The 21,032-nt window shown below is 41.7% G+C and overlaps 1 protein-coding gene across 2 annotated transcripts in view; it reads right to left on the bottom strand.

The window, feature by feature from the left end:
• The window catches only part of LOC126396394 (zinc finger protein 609-like), a 113,985-nt gene that overhangs the window by 32,477 nt on the left and 60,476 nt on the right, over positions 1-21,032 (bottom strand). For both annotated transcript variants that reach the window (XM_050054430.1, XM_050054438.1), the window contains exon 3: positions 782-1,007. In XM_050054430.1, the coding sequence (XP_049910387.1) occupies positions 782-1,007 (226 nt within the window). The remainder of the gene's footprint in view (positions 1-781; positions 1,008-21,032) is intronic.

Below are 21,032 nucleotides of genomic sequence, written 5' to 3'. Positions count from 1 at the left end.
CGCAGAGCGACTGAGCGCGAGCTGCTTTGAAGATTAGGTGTTTGCATTATTTCACATGCACGAAAGAAAAAGAGGGCAGTTTTTCAGACCCAGCAGAACTTGATAGTGCTAGCGATACATCTTAAAATTAAATAAGCTGAACGCGGTTTCGATCAAAGGGAGGAAAACTGAGAGCGTCTAAGATTTCACTCGGACTGCACTGCGGGAGAGGAGCCAACTCTATTCCCAAATGGCAGCCTCGCACAAAAAAAAAAAAAAAAGTGCTTTGTGTTATGAGGCATGTTGTTGTTGAGAGCAGATATCTCTGTGCAACAAACTCCTGTCTGCATACTCCCCAGCAAAAAAAACAAATCAAGGCCACCTAAGAACTGCCTGCCAACTACTATTCTTGTTGGCAATACTATGCAGCATGTGGGCTGTTAAAGCACGCATTAGTACCACCATCACCTCCTGAGGCAGTCAGGGCATATCCAATTACATTTTAGCAGGCAAAATATGTACGATAATGACAGCAAGATGATTACTTTTTAAACGACAGAGGCTTCACTGAAGCCTTGAAAACCCCAAACCTCTGATGTCTTCATGCAACCACACTGGCTTTGTGAGTAACAGCACAAAACAAACCATCCCATATATCTGCAGCTCTTCTGTTAAGCCAAAATCCAGCACTCATTTGTTTCACAGGGACTCAGTTTGTAACCCAGAATCAATTGGAATCAAATTGTGTGATTCCCAAAGATTCCCACTCCGACTAAACAGCATGTTAAACCACTCCACTTACCGTCTTCAGTTTCCTGCCACACAATGCCTTCGAGATTGACACTTGTACCGGGCTCGCAGGGCCCCAAGCACTCAGGTTCGGTAGCCAGGGCCACATCGGATGTGTTCACGGCCACCGAGCGTGTGCGCACCATTATCTGCTCACACGGCGAGGAAATCTCACTGTTGCCTACTGTGGCCAGGAGGTGGAGGGGCGGAGGAGCTGGCGTGGAGACAGGAGATTCCATCTGTGAAGAAAGAAGTGGGGGGTTGAGAGGGAGAGAGAAACACATGAGACACTTCAGAACCACTGTACAAACACATCCAGAGCAGATGTGAAGATGCAGACGATGGATGTACGATGAGGGGATGTTAACAAAGATCTGAGCGCATAGACATCTTCCTGGTATGTCAGTGGCCCTTGACAGCAACATTAGGCCCCAATCAGACAGAGTGTTTGAACAGCTTGGGGCAGCTTTTGGTAACTGGTCTCTTTCTTTTCTTTTCTTTTAAATTAAAGGATTAATTGCAAGCAGACAACCAATTACCAAAAAAAGAATATATTCTTGAAGATACCATGAGTATTGTGGATTTACAGCAGTTTTATAGCATGACTTAGGACCTTCTTTCCTCATTAGCTACCTAACTCTAACCAATCAATGGTCTGCGGTGTTTAAACTCTACCTTGTAGTATCAGCTCAGCTCGCTTGGAACTTTGACCAAGATGGTACAAAAAAAGTCCCAGCAACTATCCAGTACCTGAGCTAATGGAAAACCACACAAGAGCAAGTGGAACTGAGAAGATTCGTGTCGTACCATGCAGTGGAAATGCGGCATTAGTGTTGTAATACACATCTGTGTCTTTCCTCAACCTTAGAGGTGATTAGCAGACGGGGAAGGCAGGCAGGGACATGTGAACTGCTTTGACTGCCTTTGTGGAAGGACAGAATTAGTTATGCAGGATTGCTCAAACAATCCCTCCCCCAGCTTTCCTCCCTCGCACACAGCCAGAGCGAGATCCGTGACACCAAATCATCTCACAGACTGATCACTCATTAATTCCCTCAATTAAAGAGCTAGTTGTGGTAAGGGAGCGGGGCTGCCGAAGGTCAGTAATTGATTCCACCTGTTCTGACACACTGTGACAGCAATGAAGAGACGGTGGGCCTACGTGGAAAACGAAAATGAAAAGGACAGGAAGGGAGGGGGGCGTCGAGAGCATCTGAGGGGAAGCGCACAAGAGACTGCTGGAGGTAGGAAAGTGTGTAGGCGGAAAAGAAGACTAATGGTGATTTAAGGGCCGCAGTGACACCAGGCTTAGTGCTCTTCATTCAAGGCAGTCGACATTAAAGCGCTCCAAATCATTAGCACTGAACTGCGGGAGGAATGCCGTGCTGCAGCCAACACCACACATTTATTAATTGGGCATAAACCACTCAGAGCTCAGGAATATGCTGCCAATGCTGGATCCAATTAGACTTAGAAGACAAAATAACAATTGACACATTGGATCATAAGACTGTGCACCCTTTACATAATTGTTTTAATCTACTTACTGTTCCAAACCGAATTTGACGAGGAGAACTAAAGCTACTAATCACAGGATATATCCAAATAACTGCTTAATCAATCTAGAGATGAAAATGTTGGCCTGTCGGTCAGTGGTAGGTCCGCCACTTTGTTCCAGACGGAAATACTTTAGCTGTTGGTATAGTCTTGAAACCCAGTGGCTATTGGTCTGACATTATTAAGCCTCTGGGGGAAACTGCTGATCGTAGATCAAGTATAGCCAGCTGACATCTGAGCCAAAACTTCCTGTCATTTCATCTAATCTCTATAAAGGGATACGTGCATATGAATGCTGATTAATACTAAAAAGAAAACATAATATGAGGCTAAATTGTCAGACAACAGCTGATCGGTTCCAAGACTGCATTTCGGCCAATGCTAGATTGTTTATCAGCTACTCAAATGTGACTGGTCAATACTACTTGGACTACAAACGGACAACAGAACACTTCCTATGCCAAAATCTTGCAGCATAGTGGAACAGTGGTTAGTACTGTTTCCTCACATTAAGAGGGTTCCAGGGTTTCAGGAGGGTTTCAAACCCTCTTGCTTCCAACCCCTGGGGCCCTCTGTGTGGAGTCTGCATGTTCTCCCAGTGTCAGTTTGGTCAAGATTCTCAGTCATTCAGGTCATGCTAATTGCAAGTGCTACATCACAGGCAACTGGACTTACTTGAGTTTCTTGAAGATGAAATGTTTCAAAAAACTCAAGGAAGTCCAGTTGCCTACGATATAGCACTAATAGCAGTCTGTCCAGGGTGTACCCCGCCTCTCGCCCAATGTCAGCTGGGATAGTCTCCAGTACCCCGTGACCCTGTACCATAATAACTAGTTACAATAAATGAACAAAAGAATTAATGAGTGTTTAAAGAGATTACTGCTGGCACAACCTAACTGAACTTCATTGTCCCCCAGAAGATGAACCCTAAAGAATTAGCTGATAACCTCTCTTTTCCTCTAGTGCCACCAGCAAGTCCGTTTTCTTTAACCTACCCTCAGCACCTATGAGGTGTACTAGCACAAAATTTCCATTCATAGTTCCCAGACAATGAATCCTACTTCTACTCCTCGATGAGTCCATTACTTTAGTTTTCCAGGTATTTGTTCAGAAACTAGACATTTAGTTCCAGGTGTGCTTAAAGCTGTACTTAGTGCTATCTAAGGTGACGTACAAAAATGTTAGGATGCTCACTTATAGTACAAATTAGACGAGACTTAGAAGTAGATTTTTTCCCACTCTTTGCTGGGCATCCCTCCAGTGTTTTGGGGGTCATAATGACTGCGATGTAGCAACACTGAGTCATATACTGCAAGTCTGGCAAAGGCTAAATGTAATAACCTATCAAATAAAAGCATTAACTGTGCCAGGAAGATGGATATGAAAGTTTTAAAGAAGCATTTAAGTCTTACTTTTTATACTGTTGTGTCTCCATTTATTTTAGAATATGATTCTAAATACATTGCGCACAAGGTAAACAATATTTTTTGATTTATTTCATTATTTGAAATTAATAACAAAAATGCTGTGATTTATCATGATATATAAGACTAATTATGACCATGAATTATGCAGTGTGAGACACTGCAGATCAATCACTGAATGAGGAATCTGAATCCGTGATGAACCCAGTGCTTTGAAAACCAAACATTAGTCCCCTGATGAAATTTAATATTAGCTCAAGACTTGTCATCGCTGAGGCTTCATATTTCATGGTTTACAGAAATGAGCGTGGATAGCCCATTTCTCCCAGTGCTCAGAGGAAGAGCAAATTAATGTGTGCAGAGAGCGACAGAGAGTGAGGCCTAACGACATCGTAATCACCGTGTGTCAGTTTCTGATGCATGATGTGGCCAAGCTGCAGGCCGGCTGAGTGAATGAGACAGGACAGGTAATCACCCGAGCTGTCACCACACACTGTTCCTGGGCCGTATGGAGACACAGAGAGCCGCAGACAGGACCACACAATGAACCCTCCTTCAGACTGACAGCTAACGGTGGAAAGGTGCAAACAGGTTCATGCAGAGCCTCTTCTAAATTGACTCGGCTTCTCGAAATGATTGTGTCGACGCTTTGGGAATTGACATTTTGGGGATATTTGTGGCCGAGGTTAGGTGACTTAATAATGGCCTGGAAATAACTTTTCCTTAAAGTCCCCCTCCAGACACGTTTTAGAGTATGTACTCTGCTATGATTAATATTTAGTTTAACATGGTTTTCCCACATAAAAGTTAAAAAAAAATACTCTAAAAGGAGCTGGAGGCACATCTACTCTTTCTCCTTCATTAAGACATTCTGGGTCTGGCTTCCACTTCAGCCACCACTGCTGCTCACGCTAGGTTTTGCTTTTGCTTTCCGTTGAGGAGATAGGTCGGGTTATGTCAGAATAGCTCTAGATTGGCTGGTGTGCATCTAGATGGCCGGCGTTAAAGGAAAACATCAGTGAGATTCGGAGAAATGAGGAGTCTGTTGTGCACCAATATTGGCAAATAGCAGACATATCAGAATGCTAAGTGTATTTAGCACCCTTATTTGTTTATGTTGTTCTGTAGCTTGTAATTGTAGTGGCTGACACAGCACTAGTGGTTTTAAAACATAAAATAATATGCTGTTCCAGTGTGTTAACATTGTCACATTGATAGGACGTATTCATATAGCAGAGGTCTAATCAGAGTTTGCAGAAAGATTAATTCTGTCTGGCTGAGATTTTGCCATTATGAGTTGTAAGTCTGCCCCAATCGAATATGATGTATATTAGACAGCAATGGATTTTCGAATTTGTGACGTGTCAATCCAAACTTGCCTGGCACATGTTTGAATCTCAGAATTTAGAGATGTAGTATGCTCATATTGTTAGATACTAGTTTCCATACTTGTTTTGGGTAGCTGGTAGTGGGCTTATCCATAAACCCGAAGACCCAGGTGTATTAAGTGCTCATGCTGAGGATCGACTGTTAGGGAGAGAGCCTACATCTGTTTTCCTGCTTCACTTTTGATGAAAATTGTTAAGCCAACAGCCTGCAGATTTCCACCGCAAACAACAAAACTTGGCAAAGGCAAACTCATGAAGCATGTGCTGGAACTAGTCACGGATATGTACTCAAAGAAAGGCCCAGACAGCCCTTTGCCAGCCAGCTATCAGTTAATTCCTTTAGCCGTTACTATTTCCTTCTACCGACAAATGCACACTTTATATTTAACAGTGACAGTAGCCTAGACTCAGGCTGCAGCTAACTTTTATTTTCATTTCCGATTAATCTGCATGACATTTTTTCTAATAATAGTTTGGTTTGCAAGATGTGAAGATAGTGAATAATGTGTAATGTCTTGTCCAGTACCCCAAGATATTCAGCTTACAGTGTCAAAACAGAAAAAAATAGCAAACACTCACATTGGAGAAGCTGCAACTAGAGAATTTCTGGCATTATTGCTTAAAAAAGGACTCACATAATTAATCAATTACTGAAAAAAGTTCTGAATAAATTTTCTGTCAACTGACTATTTGATGAATTGACTTACTGTTGCAGCTCTAGCCTAGACACTTTAAAACAGTGTTTCCCAACTGGCCCAAGCACAAGGTGCAGATTTCTCCTTAGTCATTAGTTCAAGGTCCACACAGTTTAACATACTTAGTGTAATGCTTGCATTTGTCCAAGTTGTCAAGCTAGTTTGCTGTCTCTGTTAAGGAGCTGTCTGTTAGCCACTTACTCTACAGCAGGAAACAGCACTTCAAAATGAAACTTCTACACCCTAAATTCACTGTACTTAAAAACAAAGTGTGTTTTTTACAAACGTGACATTTTCGTGAGTCACTTGCGGTCCATTCAGAATGGACCCTTGACCCACCAGTTGGGAACCACTGCTTTAAAAGACCTTGCCAGTCATTCTCATAACAAGTGCATTTGTGATAACACTTGATGAGTTCTACATCCCAATCTAAAATGACAGGAGGCTAATAAAACCTGAATGTGAAGTGGCAAGGCAGATTGAAGTTCAAGGATTCCCCTGGTTTCCAAGTAAAGCCTTCATACAAGAAGCCTTTTTACTCTAATTATTGGTTTTAAAAAGACTGAATACTGGTGATTCCACCCTGTATTCCCAAGATCAATCATTTCAATGAATCAAATCATTTTTGATGAATTTCTCAGCCCTATCTAACCTTTCCTGGATGAGCTTTGACATGATTTTTTCCATTTAAAATCCTGTTACTAGTCTAATGCCTCCACACAATAAAAGAACCATTCACTATGTAATGGTACAAAATAATTAGAATAGGATCACAATGGAAATGGGACCAGTTTACAATGTGCATGAACAGTGGAGCTCTATTTCCAAATTCTATCAATGGCTGAGTGAACAAAAGGACTTTTGCTCTGGGGCTGCAGAATGTAAACCCTCACAGTGAAATGCCTGACGTCTTGTCCGGGGTTTTCGAAAAACCACATGCGACTGAACTACACAACTTGTCAGATTACACAAGGCTCTGCTCCATGCTCAGCAGATGCCAAATTCCATGATTTCTTCCCTCTCTGCGAGACTTTACAAACGGATTTTGAAATCTCCCCCGAAAACCACACAATGCCTGAGTGTCACGCAAACCTTTTCTTAACTGAAACCCCATGCCGACTGCTTGAGAAAGCCACACGGGCAAGAGTAATGTTTAACTGACAGACAAAAATCCTATGAATCTGGGAGCATACCTCACACTGCTGACAGAGGGGGAACTCTGCCTGGATTTCCAGTGATCACACAATAACTCACCCGTGGCAGACAAGACACATGCTGCACTTTTTTACTGGACACATTAACTTCGGCTTTAACTTGTTTATTAGAGTTGGGATTAAGAAACTGAGCACTGAGCTTGGGTGGGGATTACGAAAGGATTACACTGCAGTGTCATACGGAGACACCTGTCTTGGCTGTACTTGTGTGGGTGGTGTGGATCAAGAATATAGTTGACCAAATTATACTTTCAAGCTTTCATTGTGCACCAAAACAGGTGCTTTAAAGGTCCTGTGTGTATGATTTAGGGACGTCTATTGGGAGTAATGGCATATAATATTCATGCGTATATTTTCATTTGTTTATAATCACCTGAAACTAAGAATTATTGTGTTATCATTAGAGGTGTTCCGATACTAATACCAGTATCAGAAATGCCTCTGATACGGCCTAAAATGCTGGACTGGGTATCAGCGAGTACGAGTCTATGTACGATTTGATCCCACCTAATTTTTATTTACCTTAAAAGCAGTTTCACACCCAGATAAAGGGGCTCTTTTACCGAAAATCAATTATTTTTCATCGGTCTAAAACAGTTGTCTACACAGCAAGTTGCATCATGCAGCCACTGGCAACTGCTATTTTATAGCTATGAACATCAGCAAAAATGTCAGCAAAATCTGTATGGATTTGTTCATGTTGAGCCATGCTAGATAACACTGATAGCAATCATTTCACGTCCATACAGGGTTAGTAGTATACTAGTACTGGGTCAATTTCCAGTTTTGCTGGTCCGTTCCATTGTACGAGATTAAATTGGTTTGATTTTATCCAAACCAGCTGAACCACCATTTGATATTATGTCAAGTTCTGGCAAATTAAAACATAGCCTACGTCAGTGCTAAATCTAACTCAAATTGCATTAGTAATAAGCTATATGACAATGTGATTAATTTAAGATTATTCTTATAAGTGTCCGGCAAGCTGTGCGCAATTTACTGCTGAGCTGAGGCCGGTGGCTGGTGACATTCATGTGTTTTGGGGTGACGAGAGGAGACATGGCAGAGTTAGTCCCTCAAGAACAATAAAACTGCCCCAATATGAGAACATTTTGGATTTGAAGCCAAGGAAAGAGTTACCCTAACTAGCTGCAAGCACCATGACATGCTTCTTCTTATTCCAGGCACATGCTTTGAGAGTGCAGCAATGGACAAGGAACGTCTGATTCATGAAGCTGAAATGAGGAACTACTGTATATACACAAGACCTTCTTATTTCACTATAAAAACCTACACAAGGTGGAGGCTGGCTGATGGGATCACCAAAGTTTCTGGTGAGCTAAATGACCATGCAAACAAGCTAGGCTACTTGCCGTTGACTATATTGTATGTCATTTCCAGTAAATATTACAATATGAAACGAGTGTTTTCTGCTTTAAAAAGTAGCGTTCAAATGTAGGAAGACAGCCAGTCACCCATCTTTTAACTGGTTACATATTCTGTTTGACCTCGAGCGCACAGCTGATATTTATGTGGTTAGTTTACATGACATAACAGAAGTGCATATGTAAGGAATTCAGTGTGGACAGATGCAATGCTACGTGACAGTTGGACGCTCATTTGCTGTTGGGACATGGTGTCCTTATGTTCCAGCAGGGAGAGGCTGCTGAGTCAAGTGGTACACCTGGTGAAATTCGATATACTGGTCCAGTCCGGTGTTTGGCTTCATATCAAAGCGGTTTGAAATCTTCACACCAGCCCAACCCTACAGTATAAAGGTATCTGTCAATATGCAACTTCCACAATCAGAATCGGTACAGAGAAGGAAAAAAAATGGTCCTGGAACATCTCTAGTTTTTACAATCTTCTAATGAACTGTTTATATCTACAGAGTGGGTCTTCTTCCATGAAGTCCGCCATGTTGTTCTACAGTAGCCCAGAACTGACAAACCAAACACTGACTCTTTATAGGGTCTACAAACTCTACTTACTGTTAAACTTGCAGGAATGGAGACACATGGGAAAACAACGAAATTACCATAATGTCAAAACAATGACCTGGGTAATATGTTTTGCAATTTTATTTGGTCTGGTAGAGTTTGTTCACTGTATTCCCCATGACATCTGAAAACAAGCCTGCTAATCATGCATCACAAATACTGGGTAATGAAAAGCAATGAAAACTAAAGAAAATCCAAGGGAGCCAAAGCCTCATGGGTCATTAGACAGCAATAAACCCACAGTAAACCATTAGGCTGGTTATGTTTAAGCAGTCAAAAGTATCTTTACTCCGGATTCAAAATCGTGTGACCTTGTAATTTTAACTACAGATATTATTTTTCCCAGCATTCATTCTTGACAGCAGACCTTTCATACACAGACCTCATGTTTGATATGGTATAATGAATGCCTTTTCATGGTCATGGTTTACCGTTTTATATGAGACTGCTGTTACAGGTCACAGAGAATCATGTCTCCAACAGTGGTTCAATACACATCACTGCTAAACCATAAAAAAAATCCCATTTCTCTCTGGTTCTTTTTCTGCATTAGTAGCTATAAAACAAGCACCATAAGCAGTTTCTCTTTCCCACATGCTGACTTTGTGTGGCCACTCGAGCTTTCTTTCTCGATTAAAACGCAGTTCAAATGGCAACAGCATTAGGAGAGATACCCTCGCCTGATGGGAGTCTGTGTTTATCCTTTCATATCAAAGTCAAGACCTGCATTTAACCCGAGTTGGAAGTAGGGTTGCGAGGTCAGGTCAGATAAGACACAGCGGGTCATTTGGATTAACCGCAGATGTGGATTTATCATCTCGGTCTATCACTTTATCTTAAAGTAGAGCTTTATGGGTCTTTCTTTTAAATTGAAGAGCATGTAGCGTGCAAAAGAGTCACCACAGCATTCAATATAAGAGGAAAATAAAGTTGTAGGAGATAGACTAAGATTAAACCAAGAAGTCTGGTAAATGTAAATAATACACAACAACATAAAGATGCAACTGCCTGTTATCATACTTCTGTATCAGTAAGTGATAATGGAAGAAAATTCACCTGCAAAGCTTTAACCGCCCCTATTTAGCATTTATAAGCAGTACATAGCTGTAAGGACAATTTCAACTGTTTAACAGTATTTGTGAACAGCTATAACTTCCCCTGTAAAGACATTTTCTATTGCTACAACAGTGTTTCACTATATTGTCATTCTGTATCTGTTTCAGCACCAGCCTACACTAATGTGTGTCCATAGGAGGACTTAAAGTTGCTTACAAATTTAGGATGTCAACGGTTAAAAGTTAAACAGTTAACCGCTGAGAATATTTCTGACCCATCACTCATGTATGTCTGTAGGTTAATTTTCCTACTCTTCTGTTTGAGCACTTAACACCAGCTGGATCTGGTGGGAGAGTGACAGCTGGCTAGCTGTGTTAACACGCAGGAACTTAGCGCCCATTGCCTATCTTCCAGTCTACACTGGTTAGCTAGCCTTGGCTGCTCTGCCCTGTGCACCAGCCAAGTCCGATGGGAGCTTGCTAGCGGCGCCACTCATTTGGCGATTACTGCTAGTAATGCATTCCTAAACCCTACAGAGTTGCTTTAGAAACTTGGTGGCCACTCTTCAGTCTACCAACTGAGTGAGCGGTTCAATTTTTATAGCTCTGTTAGCATCATTAGCACAGCAAGTTTGTTTTTTTCTTCAGGCGTCTTAGGTATAACAGTCTTTGCCTTGCTTTTCTCACCACTGAGTCAGTATGTAGCGCCCAGGTAAGGCTTTCAGTGATGTGGACACCAAGGTATTTGAAGCTAACCACCCTATCCACCAGGGATCTGCTGACATTAAGGGGAGCATAGTTCCTTGGGTCCTTTTTCCCCAAAGTCCACTATCATTTCCTTAGTTTTGCTAACATTCAAGACTCGGTTGTTGTTCTGACACCAGTGGGTCAGGTCCTCTACTTCTTTCAGGTAGACCCAGGTAGTTATCTGTGATGCTACCAAAGCTGTGTCGTAAGCAAATTGAATGATGGTGCTGGAGTCTGAAGTGGCTACACAGTCTTGTGTGTATAGGGAATACAGCATGGGACTCAAAACGCAGCCATGGGGTGCTCCCTTGTTACAAATGCTTAAAGGGTTTTGCTGCTAAAAATGTAGCTGCTTCCCCACCAGGGCAACCTGGGGGGAGACCTGAGGGTGGGCACCATGTTTCTGCAGTGGCAGGACAGTGTTACTTGCGGTAACTGTTAATGAGCGCTGCTGCCAGCTAGCTTCCGAACCAGTTGGTGTGCAGTGCAGAGCAGCAAGTTAACATTAGCTAAGCTAACCAGTGGAAACTGACAGGTGGGCAGCGGGCACTATGTTTACGGGTGTTAATTCAGCCAGCTGGCTGACGGTCAGCAATGCCAACAGAAAATAACACACAAGACATTTACATCACAAAACAAATAAAATTTTACCACCTCTACATGGATAACACTTTGAAATTCAGTGCTAAAGCTAACTGAGTCAGTGGAGGCTGGACTAAAAGGCCTTGTATTTCATGTGATTTTGTGTTGTTGTTGTTTATTTATTTAAGAATAACCACTTAATTATTGGTTAATGGGTGTTGGGCTATTGTAAGCAAATTTAACAGAACCTGACATCCCTATCACTGATACATTAATTACACTAAGTACTGAGCAAATGCTAAATAGGGGAACTTAAAGTGTTGCCCATTCATTTGACATTTTTCATGATTGACATGAATTATTATGTTACTGTGAATGAAATCAAAAGCTGTGTTGCATCAATCTGCATTAACAATCATTTGGCAATCCAATCACTGAAACCTGAATCACAATCAAATCAATAATAAAAATCTGCTGTATGTAGAGCTTCCCAGGCTTAGTCTGTATAATTGATTTAAATTGGCCCCGTTGATTGTTTAACCATTGAACAGTATAGATTTTACAGCCTGATAAAGCCTGGGAAACTCAACACCATGTTCGACATCAAAAAAGAGAAAACATCGGTCTTGAGAAGAGAAAATGTAATTCTCCCCGACACGAGGGGGCCATTATTAAGTAAAAAGGAGTCCTTGCTGAAGTGCCATTAGTTGGCTGAGTACAGTGTTCCCGCTTCAATTATGTAATTCTTTTTGACACCAGGGGCAAACCCTGTGAACATCTTTGCTGAGTTACTGAGGTCGAAGGCCGGTGAAGATTACACTTCTCGCCGGCTCTGGTCGGTGCCTCTTTCAGCACCACATGACACCCAGTTAAAAAACGTTAGAAAACAGGGACCAAAGCTCCTTTATTTGTCTGTCATAGAAACAATGTGGGGACATGTAATCCTTGCTACATTGTTGAATCCACATAATGAATTTAAGAGCAGCAGCATTTAAATTATAACCAGTCCAGACATAGAGCCTGGTTATCAGCATACAATCAGCTTTTCAAGTGAGCGGTATTATTGGAGTAACATGGTTATTAGCATTAAGATACAATTGAAAACAAATGCACAAGCCTCATCTAATTTGACTGCTAATATCAGCCAGGACATAAAAAGAGAAATAAAATGACTGGATTCAAGTCATGAAAAAACCCCAATTGTTTTCACCCACTGCACGGTGGCCTAATTTCTTCTCTAAAACCACACTGTCATTCTCTTTGAAGCTCAGAGTAATCACAGAGAGTGAAAGAGAAAACAGGAACACCTGACATCTATTGTAGACCACCAGCTGGTAAAAGGCACTCAGTTTCTAGGCAACTCTTCTCAGCCTTAGCTGCTAATTGTGCTTTCAGGAAAGCATAACCACACATACATAATACAGAGAGGAAACTAAGCTGTGATGAAGTTGGTCACCCATGACCTACAATCTCTTCAGAGCCATAATGAGTGAGCCAGAATCTCGCAGTAAACAGTTATTGTCTGACAAAGACGCCATTTGCCATATGACTCTTTAACATTACAGGCTGATGCCATGCATGCAAATAACACGATTTTATATCTAAGAGACTGGAAAAGGCAGAATGAAGTTTGAATTACTGTAAAACACATTTTACATTAAAAGCCTAAAAAAACCCTCAACCTTTACACAACATGTAATTTTGCAAATGTTGCCAGGAAATTCTGACACATTTTGGCACTTAACATTACATTTCATTTTAATGATGCAACTCAACCACTATGTTCGGAAATAGAGCCGTGAAAGTCGAGACATAAACATGAAAAATGTCTGTAAAAGCAACAGCTTCACATGACGCACTGAGTAAACTTTCATCTCGCAGCCTTAAGCAGCAGCTGTGAATTACAGCTTAACTGTTAGAACGACGAGTAATGCTCCCCCATTTGCTGTAAATTTCAGTAGTAATCAAATTTAATATCTTTTTAGTGTGACACATTTATCAGAGCTACTATTTTGCCAAGGCCTTTGATTACACTGAAGGCAAAAAGTACACAAAGCTTCGTCAAAGAGGAACCTCTTCAGACAGCATGAGAGGCTTTACCTGTGGAGACATATGCACTCCCTGATGAAAGGACAACATACATTAGTCAAGAGACTGCTCCTGCAGCTACCAGCAACATGATGGGAAGTAAAAGTGATATAAAAAGACAGAAGGCACAAGGGACCGCAGGGTAGAGGACTGAGCCAAGATAAGTGGAGCTTACCAATTTGCTCACTTATGAGGCAATGGCCTAATTTGCCCGGTAAAGCAAAGTCACACAGAGGAAAAACTCCTCTCTCTTAACTACTGCTATGAAACGGCAAGAGTAAAACTAGACCAATATTTAGTCAAACTGGGGGTTTGTTTACAACCGTTCAGGCTGTTTGAATGCTCACAGTCGTTGTAGTGCTGCTGGCAAAGTCGCTGTGTCCCCACATTTCAGCAATTAAAATAAAACCCAAGTAGTAAAAGGAAAACTGAATTTGTTTTAAATGCCTTTTCAGTGTATTATAAAAATTATTGAGTATTAAAGAGCAACTTAACACCTTGTTTTAGCTTCAGCATTTCCCCTTCACACATGTAGACAGGACTAAGACTCTACAGCCATGTAGCAATGCTGTGATGCTGTATTTAACTCAGACATAGCAGGGCTTTGAGCTAAATGCTAATTCATCCTAAGAGGGACGTGAATAAATAGGGCTGCCACTGACTAAGAATTTTCCTAGTTGACCAACAGTCGTCATTTAGAGCCATTAATCGACTAGACTCCTGTCTAAAGAGTTTCACGTTTGTCGTTTTTTCCCCCTGCAACCAAGCAACTAATGTAATCTTGCCAACCGATGACCTCTCTGGTCGACTAACGTTTGGTTGACTATTGGGGGGCAGCCCTATAAATATCTGTACCAAATTTTACGGCAAGACATTCGATTGTTGTAGAGACACTTTACTAAAACTACAAAAGTCATGGTCATGAAGAGAAGATCCAGTAGCAGCTGAGATACTTCAGTCTGGATCAAATTTGTGGACCAACTGGCTAACGGACTGACACTGCCACCCGTAACGCCATGAAGTTACTGTGGCTAAAATTGCCACAAAAATGGCTAAACTCCCGGACACACATTTTCTCTCATAAAACATAAATAAAAGCTAAAATTAATTCAGAGTTTCTCTTTCATATTTGCTATTGTTATTCTGTTCAATCACAAGCTAATGAAACACTTTCCTTGTCTTATGAAGCAGGTAAAAAGCTAAAAACAACTAAGTTAACTGCTCAGTATATCATGTAGGCTTAATTAAACCTTTCCTCTGTTCATTATGGCCGTGGCAGTTCCCTCAAAAGTTGACATCCTTTGCACCTGCTTATCTCAGAGAATCTGGCAGGCGATGCCTCGTTGGTTGAGCGGCTAACACACAGCAGGTGGTTTGGTACACTTTTCTCTTGTCTTGGTTCAGCTTGACCTTGTCAACCTCATTCCTTCCCTTCCTCTCTCCCTGGCTCAGCCGGCTGCCTTCAGCCCACGCCTGGTATTGTTTGCTAGTCGACAGAGTGGGGGTTGGGTCAGGAGTGCACAGGGCTGTTGGGTGTCATGAGGACTAAGAGATCTCCACGTAAGGGCAGGTCAACTCCAACATCCCTGACTGTTTACCACTGGTTACACATGCCGAAAGCCTACATGCCTACACAAACTGTATCTGTACTCAAATAACAGGAACAAAACTATTCTTTCTCCCTGGTGGGTTCATAAGAACGTTTGTGGTTTCACAGTTGGTGGCTACATGTTCTTAGCAACACACACATACACACACATAATACAATGTAATTTAATTGTAGTGCACAGTGAATATTAGCTAATCAGGTTGCACCTAATGATTATGTAGTTATTAATTGATCTGCCTGTTATTTCTTCGATTAATCTGATAATCACAAGGGTTGGGTTACGAAGTCTGTACTTTTAAGGTACAACTTCAGACAGACAGCAGATTTATTACGCTGATCTGTTCTGTACGACATCTATTGCACGTCTGTCCGTCCTGGAAGAGGGATCCCTCCTCAGTTGCTCTTCCTGAGGTTTCTACCGTTTTTTTTCCCCGTTAAAGGGTTTTTTTTGGGGAGTTTTTCCTTATCCGCTGCGAGGGTCATAAGGACAGAGGGATGTCGTATGCTGTAAAGCCCTGTGAGGCAAATTGTGATTTGTGATATTGGGCTTTATAAATAAAATTGACTGATTGAATTGAAGTGCCAGGAAGCCATCTGCGGGCCGCCCCTTCGGCCACTCCTTTGACTTCCCAGTTAGCCTAAACCACTGAGGCGATAATTTCAGCATCTGGTCATTTTTATTTTCTAAATCATTTTAGTATTAGCATAGTGTCATTGTAAGACGAGCAGACAGAGAGAGAGATTAGCTTTGTGTGTGTTTTAAAAAGCGCGGGGGAGCAGAATCGCATTTTAGTCCACTACCTCATCCCTGCAGCTGTTTTGAACACAAAATTGCATTTTTGTTAGTACAGAAAAAGTAAAGTAACAGAAAAAGGTACTGTCGGGTACCAGTACCAAATTCCAGGTACCAGAACCCGACTCTATTAATTGCTTTGTCAGAAAATAGTACAAAATATCTGTTAAAATTTCTAGGGCTGACCCAAAAAATTTGAAGCTTCGAAGCTTCGTTTAATGGCACGGGATTCGATTGTGAAAAAAAAGAAAGAATTCGAAGCTTTTGCGCTTTTTTTACCGTTTTTTGGGGGAAGGCCTTAAACACAACACTAACCCAACGAGCTGGTGTCAGAGACACTTCTGATGCTCTGAGCGCATCTGTTTGTGCTGCAGTGTGCGCCGAGGGTTTTAATTTAAGGTGCTCACAGACTCGGGCGCACTATAAGCGGAGCGGACTCCACGAGGAATGTCCGCAGTCATTCGGGCTTCCATAGTTGAGCGCACTTCTGCGTTGTNCAGACACTGGTGCGCGGAGCGGAGTCCGTGTGGTCGTAAAATCTGAGCTTTGCGCGCACAGGGCTTGCGGACATCCGCTTTTAGTCCCCCCCCCATCAGCAAATGCTTCGAATTAAATTCGTTCTGGAGACGAAGGTCAGCCCTAAAAATTTCCAAGTCGCACCATGAAATGTCTTGTTTTGTCCAACCAACAGCCCAAACCTAAAGATGTATAGTTTATTATTATATATGACGAGGAAAAGCATCAAATCCTCACATAAAGAAGCTGGAACCACAGATTGTTTTTTTGTCATTATTGCCTGTAAATGACAAAAATGATTGTCTGATAATCAGAATAGTTGGTGATTAATTTTAATTTTCTTTTGAATGACTAATCGATTAATCTGTGGTTTCACTGTTAGTGTGTACTGTACTAAATCCTATCTAGACGCTGACTCTGCCAGACTCTACTGGTGATTCTCTTCCCATTTCCCTTTCTCCCATTTCTCATCCTCCCACTCTGACCATAGGTCAGTCGACAACAACAGTATCTATTACAACAATAAGCCACATTCTTGTCAAGGTCACCCACTTGCGCCCGACTGGGAGAAAGATGGGCTGTGCCGGGAGGAAGAAATCCAGATAAACTAAGCTGAGCCTATGAGGATTTCTCTCTCGCCAGCCCTCTCCATAGTCATAAACCTTATCTCACAGCGAAAGGAAACCTGACAACAAACTGAGAGGCTGTCATCAACAGCTCAGCCACCTAGATTTCCACCCAAATACCAATGATTCACTCTTACAAGTCTGAGGCTTTGAACCAGGCTTTGAGATCAGGCTGGAAAAGAAATCTACCTCTCTGTGTGGTGTGCTTCATATTTACAGTCCACCGTAATGTTGACAGCCATGACCAAAAACTGCAGTTTCAGGTGCCTTCCTTCCTGAATGTAAAAGCCTAAAAAGAAACACTCCTCGACACACTACCCAGAAACCTTATCAGCTATGAAACAAAAGACATTTTACTAGTCCAACGTATTATTCAAGGAAAACAAGTTGTTATTCAGGCTGCGAGATTTCCCCAGAGCCCCTAACCTCAAACTATTTATAGATGTTCTCCGTTAGTCTGTTTCCCTTGTGTTGACGCTCTTCTGTGGGTGGTGCCTTCTCCAAACATTAGAAAGACAATCCAAGAGCCACACATCAATGAACACGCTCTTAAAACATATCTGAATAATGCCAAATTACTTTCTATTGTTTTGTGTTCCTCGGGCTGACACAAACAAACAGAAAACAATGAATATTATACTTAGCACAACCTAGACTTGTCACTTTCAATGTGGGTGCGAGACTGCGGGATCTTGCGCAACATGAAAATTACAGTATTGGATTATATATTAACTTGAATTTGACAATACAGCTGATTGTGAATTGGTAACACACTAATAAAACTCTGAATATACCTACATTACAGTCAGTAGGAGTCCTTTGATTAGCTTCCAAATCCATTCAAGGCTTGTCAGCTTTGAAAAAATGCAGCAGAGTTTTCAGCTGTTCAGATGGATTAAGGAGGTGATGAAGGTGGAGAGGTTAAGGCCATGGCTGTGGGAGTAGAAATATGTGTCTGTACAAGTGGAGGAGTACACAGTGCTCTGTTCTGCAGATACTGCTTGAGCTGCACTCACTGCGCTGTCCCTCACGCTGCTACTTTAACTAGGGCTTGCCACTCTGATCGACCTCTACTGCTGGCTGTCTCACAGAGCTCCTATTGAACCATGTCTATCTTAATGGACGCTGATGTGCACTATTACTGAGTGCCAGCAGTTCCTGCACTGCATCCTCAAAGCCCTATAGACTTTTACACCCTAATACACCTTGGGGCGATCAACGCTGCCGCTCGCACCTTGTGACATTTCAACACTCTTACTGGTGAGAGGGGAAAAATAGTTGAAAAGGCAGGTCACTAGAAGAGCGCAGCAGGGTAAGTTACACCACAGTTTATTTTCCGATCCACGCAGCATGTCTATGACTTGTTTTGATAATTATAGTCCGGAGCTGACTTGAGTATAATCCAGGGAGTTAAGTGAGAAGCCCCAAACATGCCAAAACAGGCTGACCTGGAAATAAATCTACTTTAGCAAGTATCAAATCAATCTAAAAGCAGCTTGAAACTACTCAGAGGATGCACTTTGGCGTGGAAACAAAAGCAGACTGAAATGTTCCTAAGACACTTGCTTAATCAAAGGACATGTGGTGACGTGTCAGCATCTGCTGCCACCGGTGGGGAATCTCTGAAGAAATTCTATCTGTGTGCCCTTCAGATCATTAAAAACGCTAATAAGTCAGGCCGAGGTGATGTCGAGGGAGTAAAGTGAAACCCACTATAACACACCAAATTCCCCCGCCCCCCCTCTCTCTGTGCCAGCCGCTTAGCAGAGGTCTGCTGCTCTCAGCCATCAGAGTTTGATGACCTTGTTAGTTTGAGTGCCTAATCTGCTAATGCCCTGATAAAAATAAACAGTCAGTGCAGTCATTGTAGTCCCCCCTCCTCCCTGCTGCTATCCATAAACACAGACTATGCCTCTATCTTTATTTATCCTGGGGACTTACAGTCAAACTGATAGTCTTTAGAGCTGCAGGGGGTCAGAATAATATATAGCTGGTTAAAGATATATGCCTTTTCAAGTACCATGACTTCTGTATCTTCAATATCTGTATATGTAGTTTAGGGACGTCAGTTTCAGTCAATTTTGCTTTTGATAGCCTAACACCAACTCGTAACTAACTGGTTAATTACAAAGAATAAAATACAGTAGGCCTTTTCTTTCACGTCGGCACTCCATTGACTCAGTGAGCTTTAGCAACGCATTGCAAAGCGATATCAGTTTAGAGGTGGTAAAATGTTAATGATTTGCCTTTTATTTTGTGTTAGCCTTACTATTAGATGGCATGCTAGCTGCATTAACATGAAGAAACATGGTGCCCACCCTCCAGTCTCCACTGGTTAGGTAACACTAGCCTTGGCTGCTCTGCACTGCGTACCATCCAGGTTGGGTGTGAGCTACCTAGCAGCGCCACTCATTTTGAGATTTTTGCAGGTAACGCCATCCTTGAGGTGGTTAGGTGTGTTAACGATCCATCGATCTGGATAGATATATCGATTAAATGATCAACGAGCCAATGCTAGCGGAGTCAGTCTGAAGTAAACTTTACTGCACTTAAGCAGTTACAGTTACTTACATTATGTAAGTGTTGTTTTTATCTTTCATGGCCAATAGCAAAAAAAAAAGGGTGGCAAATTCTTCTGAAACTTAATGAGTTATATGGACAGATAATATCATCTCATATCAATCGCAGGCCCCTAAATCGATCAAACTGAAATCGTTTCGTGGCAGACTTTGTAATATCGGCAAATATCATATCGCTGTCATGATCATCATGATGATCTGGTGGTTTACACCCTAGTGGCAGTACAGGGTTGTGGCAAAGACATGGTAGCCACCCTCCGGTCTACCCCCAGGTCCCCCCGGTAAGTGAGCTGCTTCATTTTGAGCCACAAAACCCCTTTAGCACTGTTCACTGTGTTAGCACCAGTAGCCATGACGCAGCTAACAGTGCGAACGGTCATTGATTATATAGCTAACAATGCTAAAGGGGGTTTACAGCTCACAATGTAGCTGCTTACTCAGTGGGGCGACCTGATAGGAGACTGGAGCGTGGGTGCAATGTTTCCACAGCAATGCTGTTGTGTCAGGACAGCGTTACTAACGGTAATCGCCAACAGAGCAGTGCAGCTAGCTAGCTCCCACAGATGTGGCTGGTGCGCAGTGCATTAACCTGTAGCGTAGCAAAATGAACCTATAGACTGACATGCATAACTGGTCAAAAAATGTTCTGTGTGGTTAACCTTTGACATCCCTAATATAGCTATAATTTTCAAGGTGGAATATGTAAGAATAAGTTTGTCTCGTCTCTGCCTTTTTTTCAGTATTAGCCACAATACACCAGGCAGAATATTATATCTTTCATGCTATATTTGGATTTTATTTTAAGGTTTTTTCCATGTACATTTATTCCCAACACTTTGCCTGTCTGGATCTTAATAATTTATACCCATACTGGATTTGAGATGAGAGCAGAATGAATAATTAAACCCATGTATATATTAGAAAATCTACAAAAACCTCAGCTAACAAGTAATTTTATTCAACTTCCTCCGAGCCCTGCAGCTAACAATTGCACATCTAACACAATGTACTAGTATATAAATATGGTCTGCAAAAATCAAGTGGAGACATTGAGGGAACAGGTTTGACATTCATCTTAACTCGATCAGGACAAACCTCAGACCATAATGGAGGGGAGGAACAGTCTGAAGGTCATGCAGTGCAGAAACAAAGCATCATATTTTTTAAGGTATATTAAATGTCACATTATTCAGCAATAACCAAATTGCCAGGACCTCTGGAGTAATACCCTCAGCTATATTATTAACAATAAAAAATACCATAATAACTGTGACATATGACTTAAGCGAATGGATTTAACAGCAAAATGTCTCACTCTTCAAGGGATACATAAACCTAATGGATATGATTAAATATAATTTAGTTTTCCAGATGGACAGCGAGGCCCCACT

Source organism: Epinephelus moara, chromosome 1 (genome assembly GCF_006386435.1).
Source record: "Epinephelus moara isolate mb chromosome 1, YSFRI_EMoa_1.0, whole genome shotgun sequence".
NCBI classification, from domain to species: domain Eukaryota; kingdom Metazoa; phylum Chordata; class Actinopteri; order Perciformes; family Serranidae; genus Epinephelus; species Epinephelus moara.
Note: the sequence above shows the minus strand (reverse complement) of the source record. Positions and strands in the feature narration are given on the sequence as shown.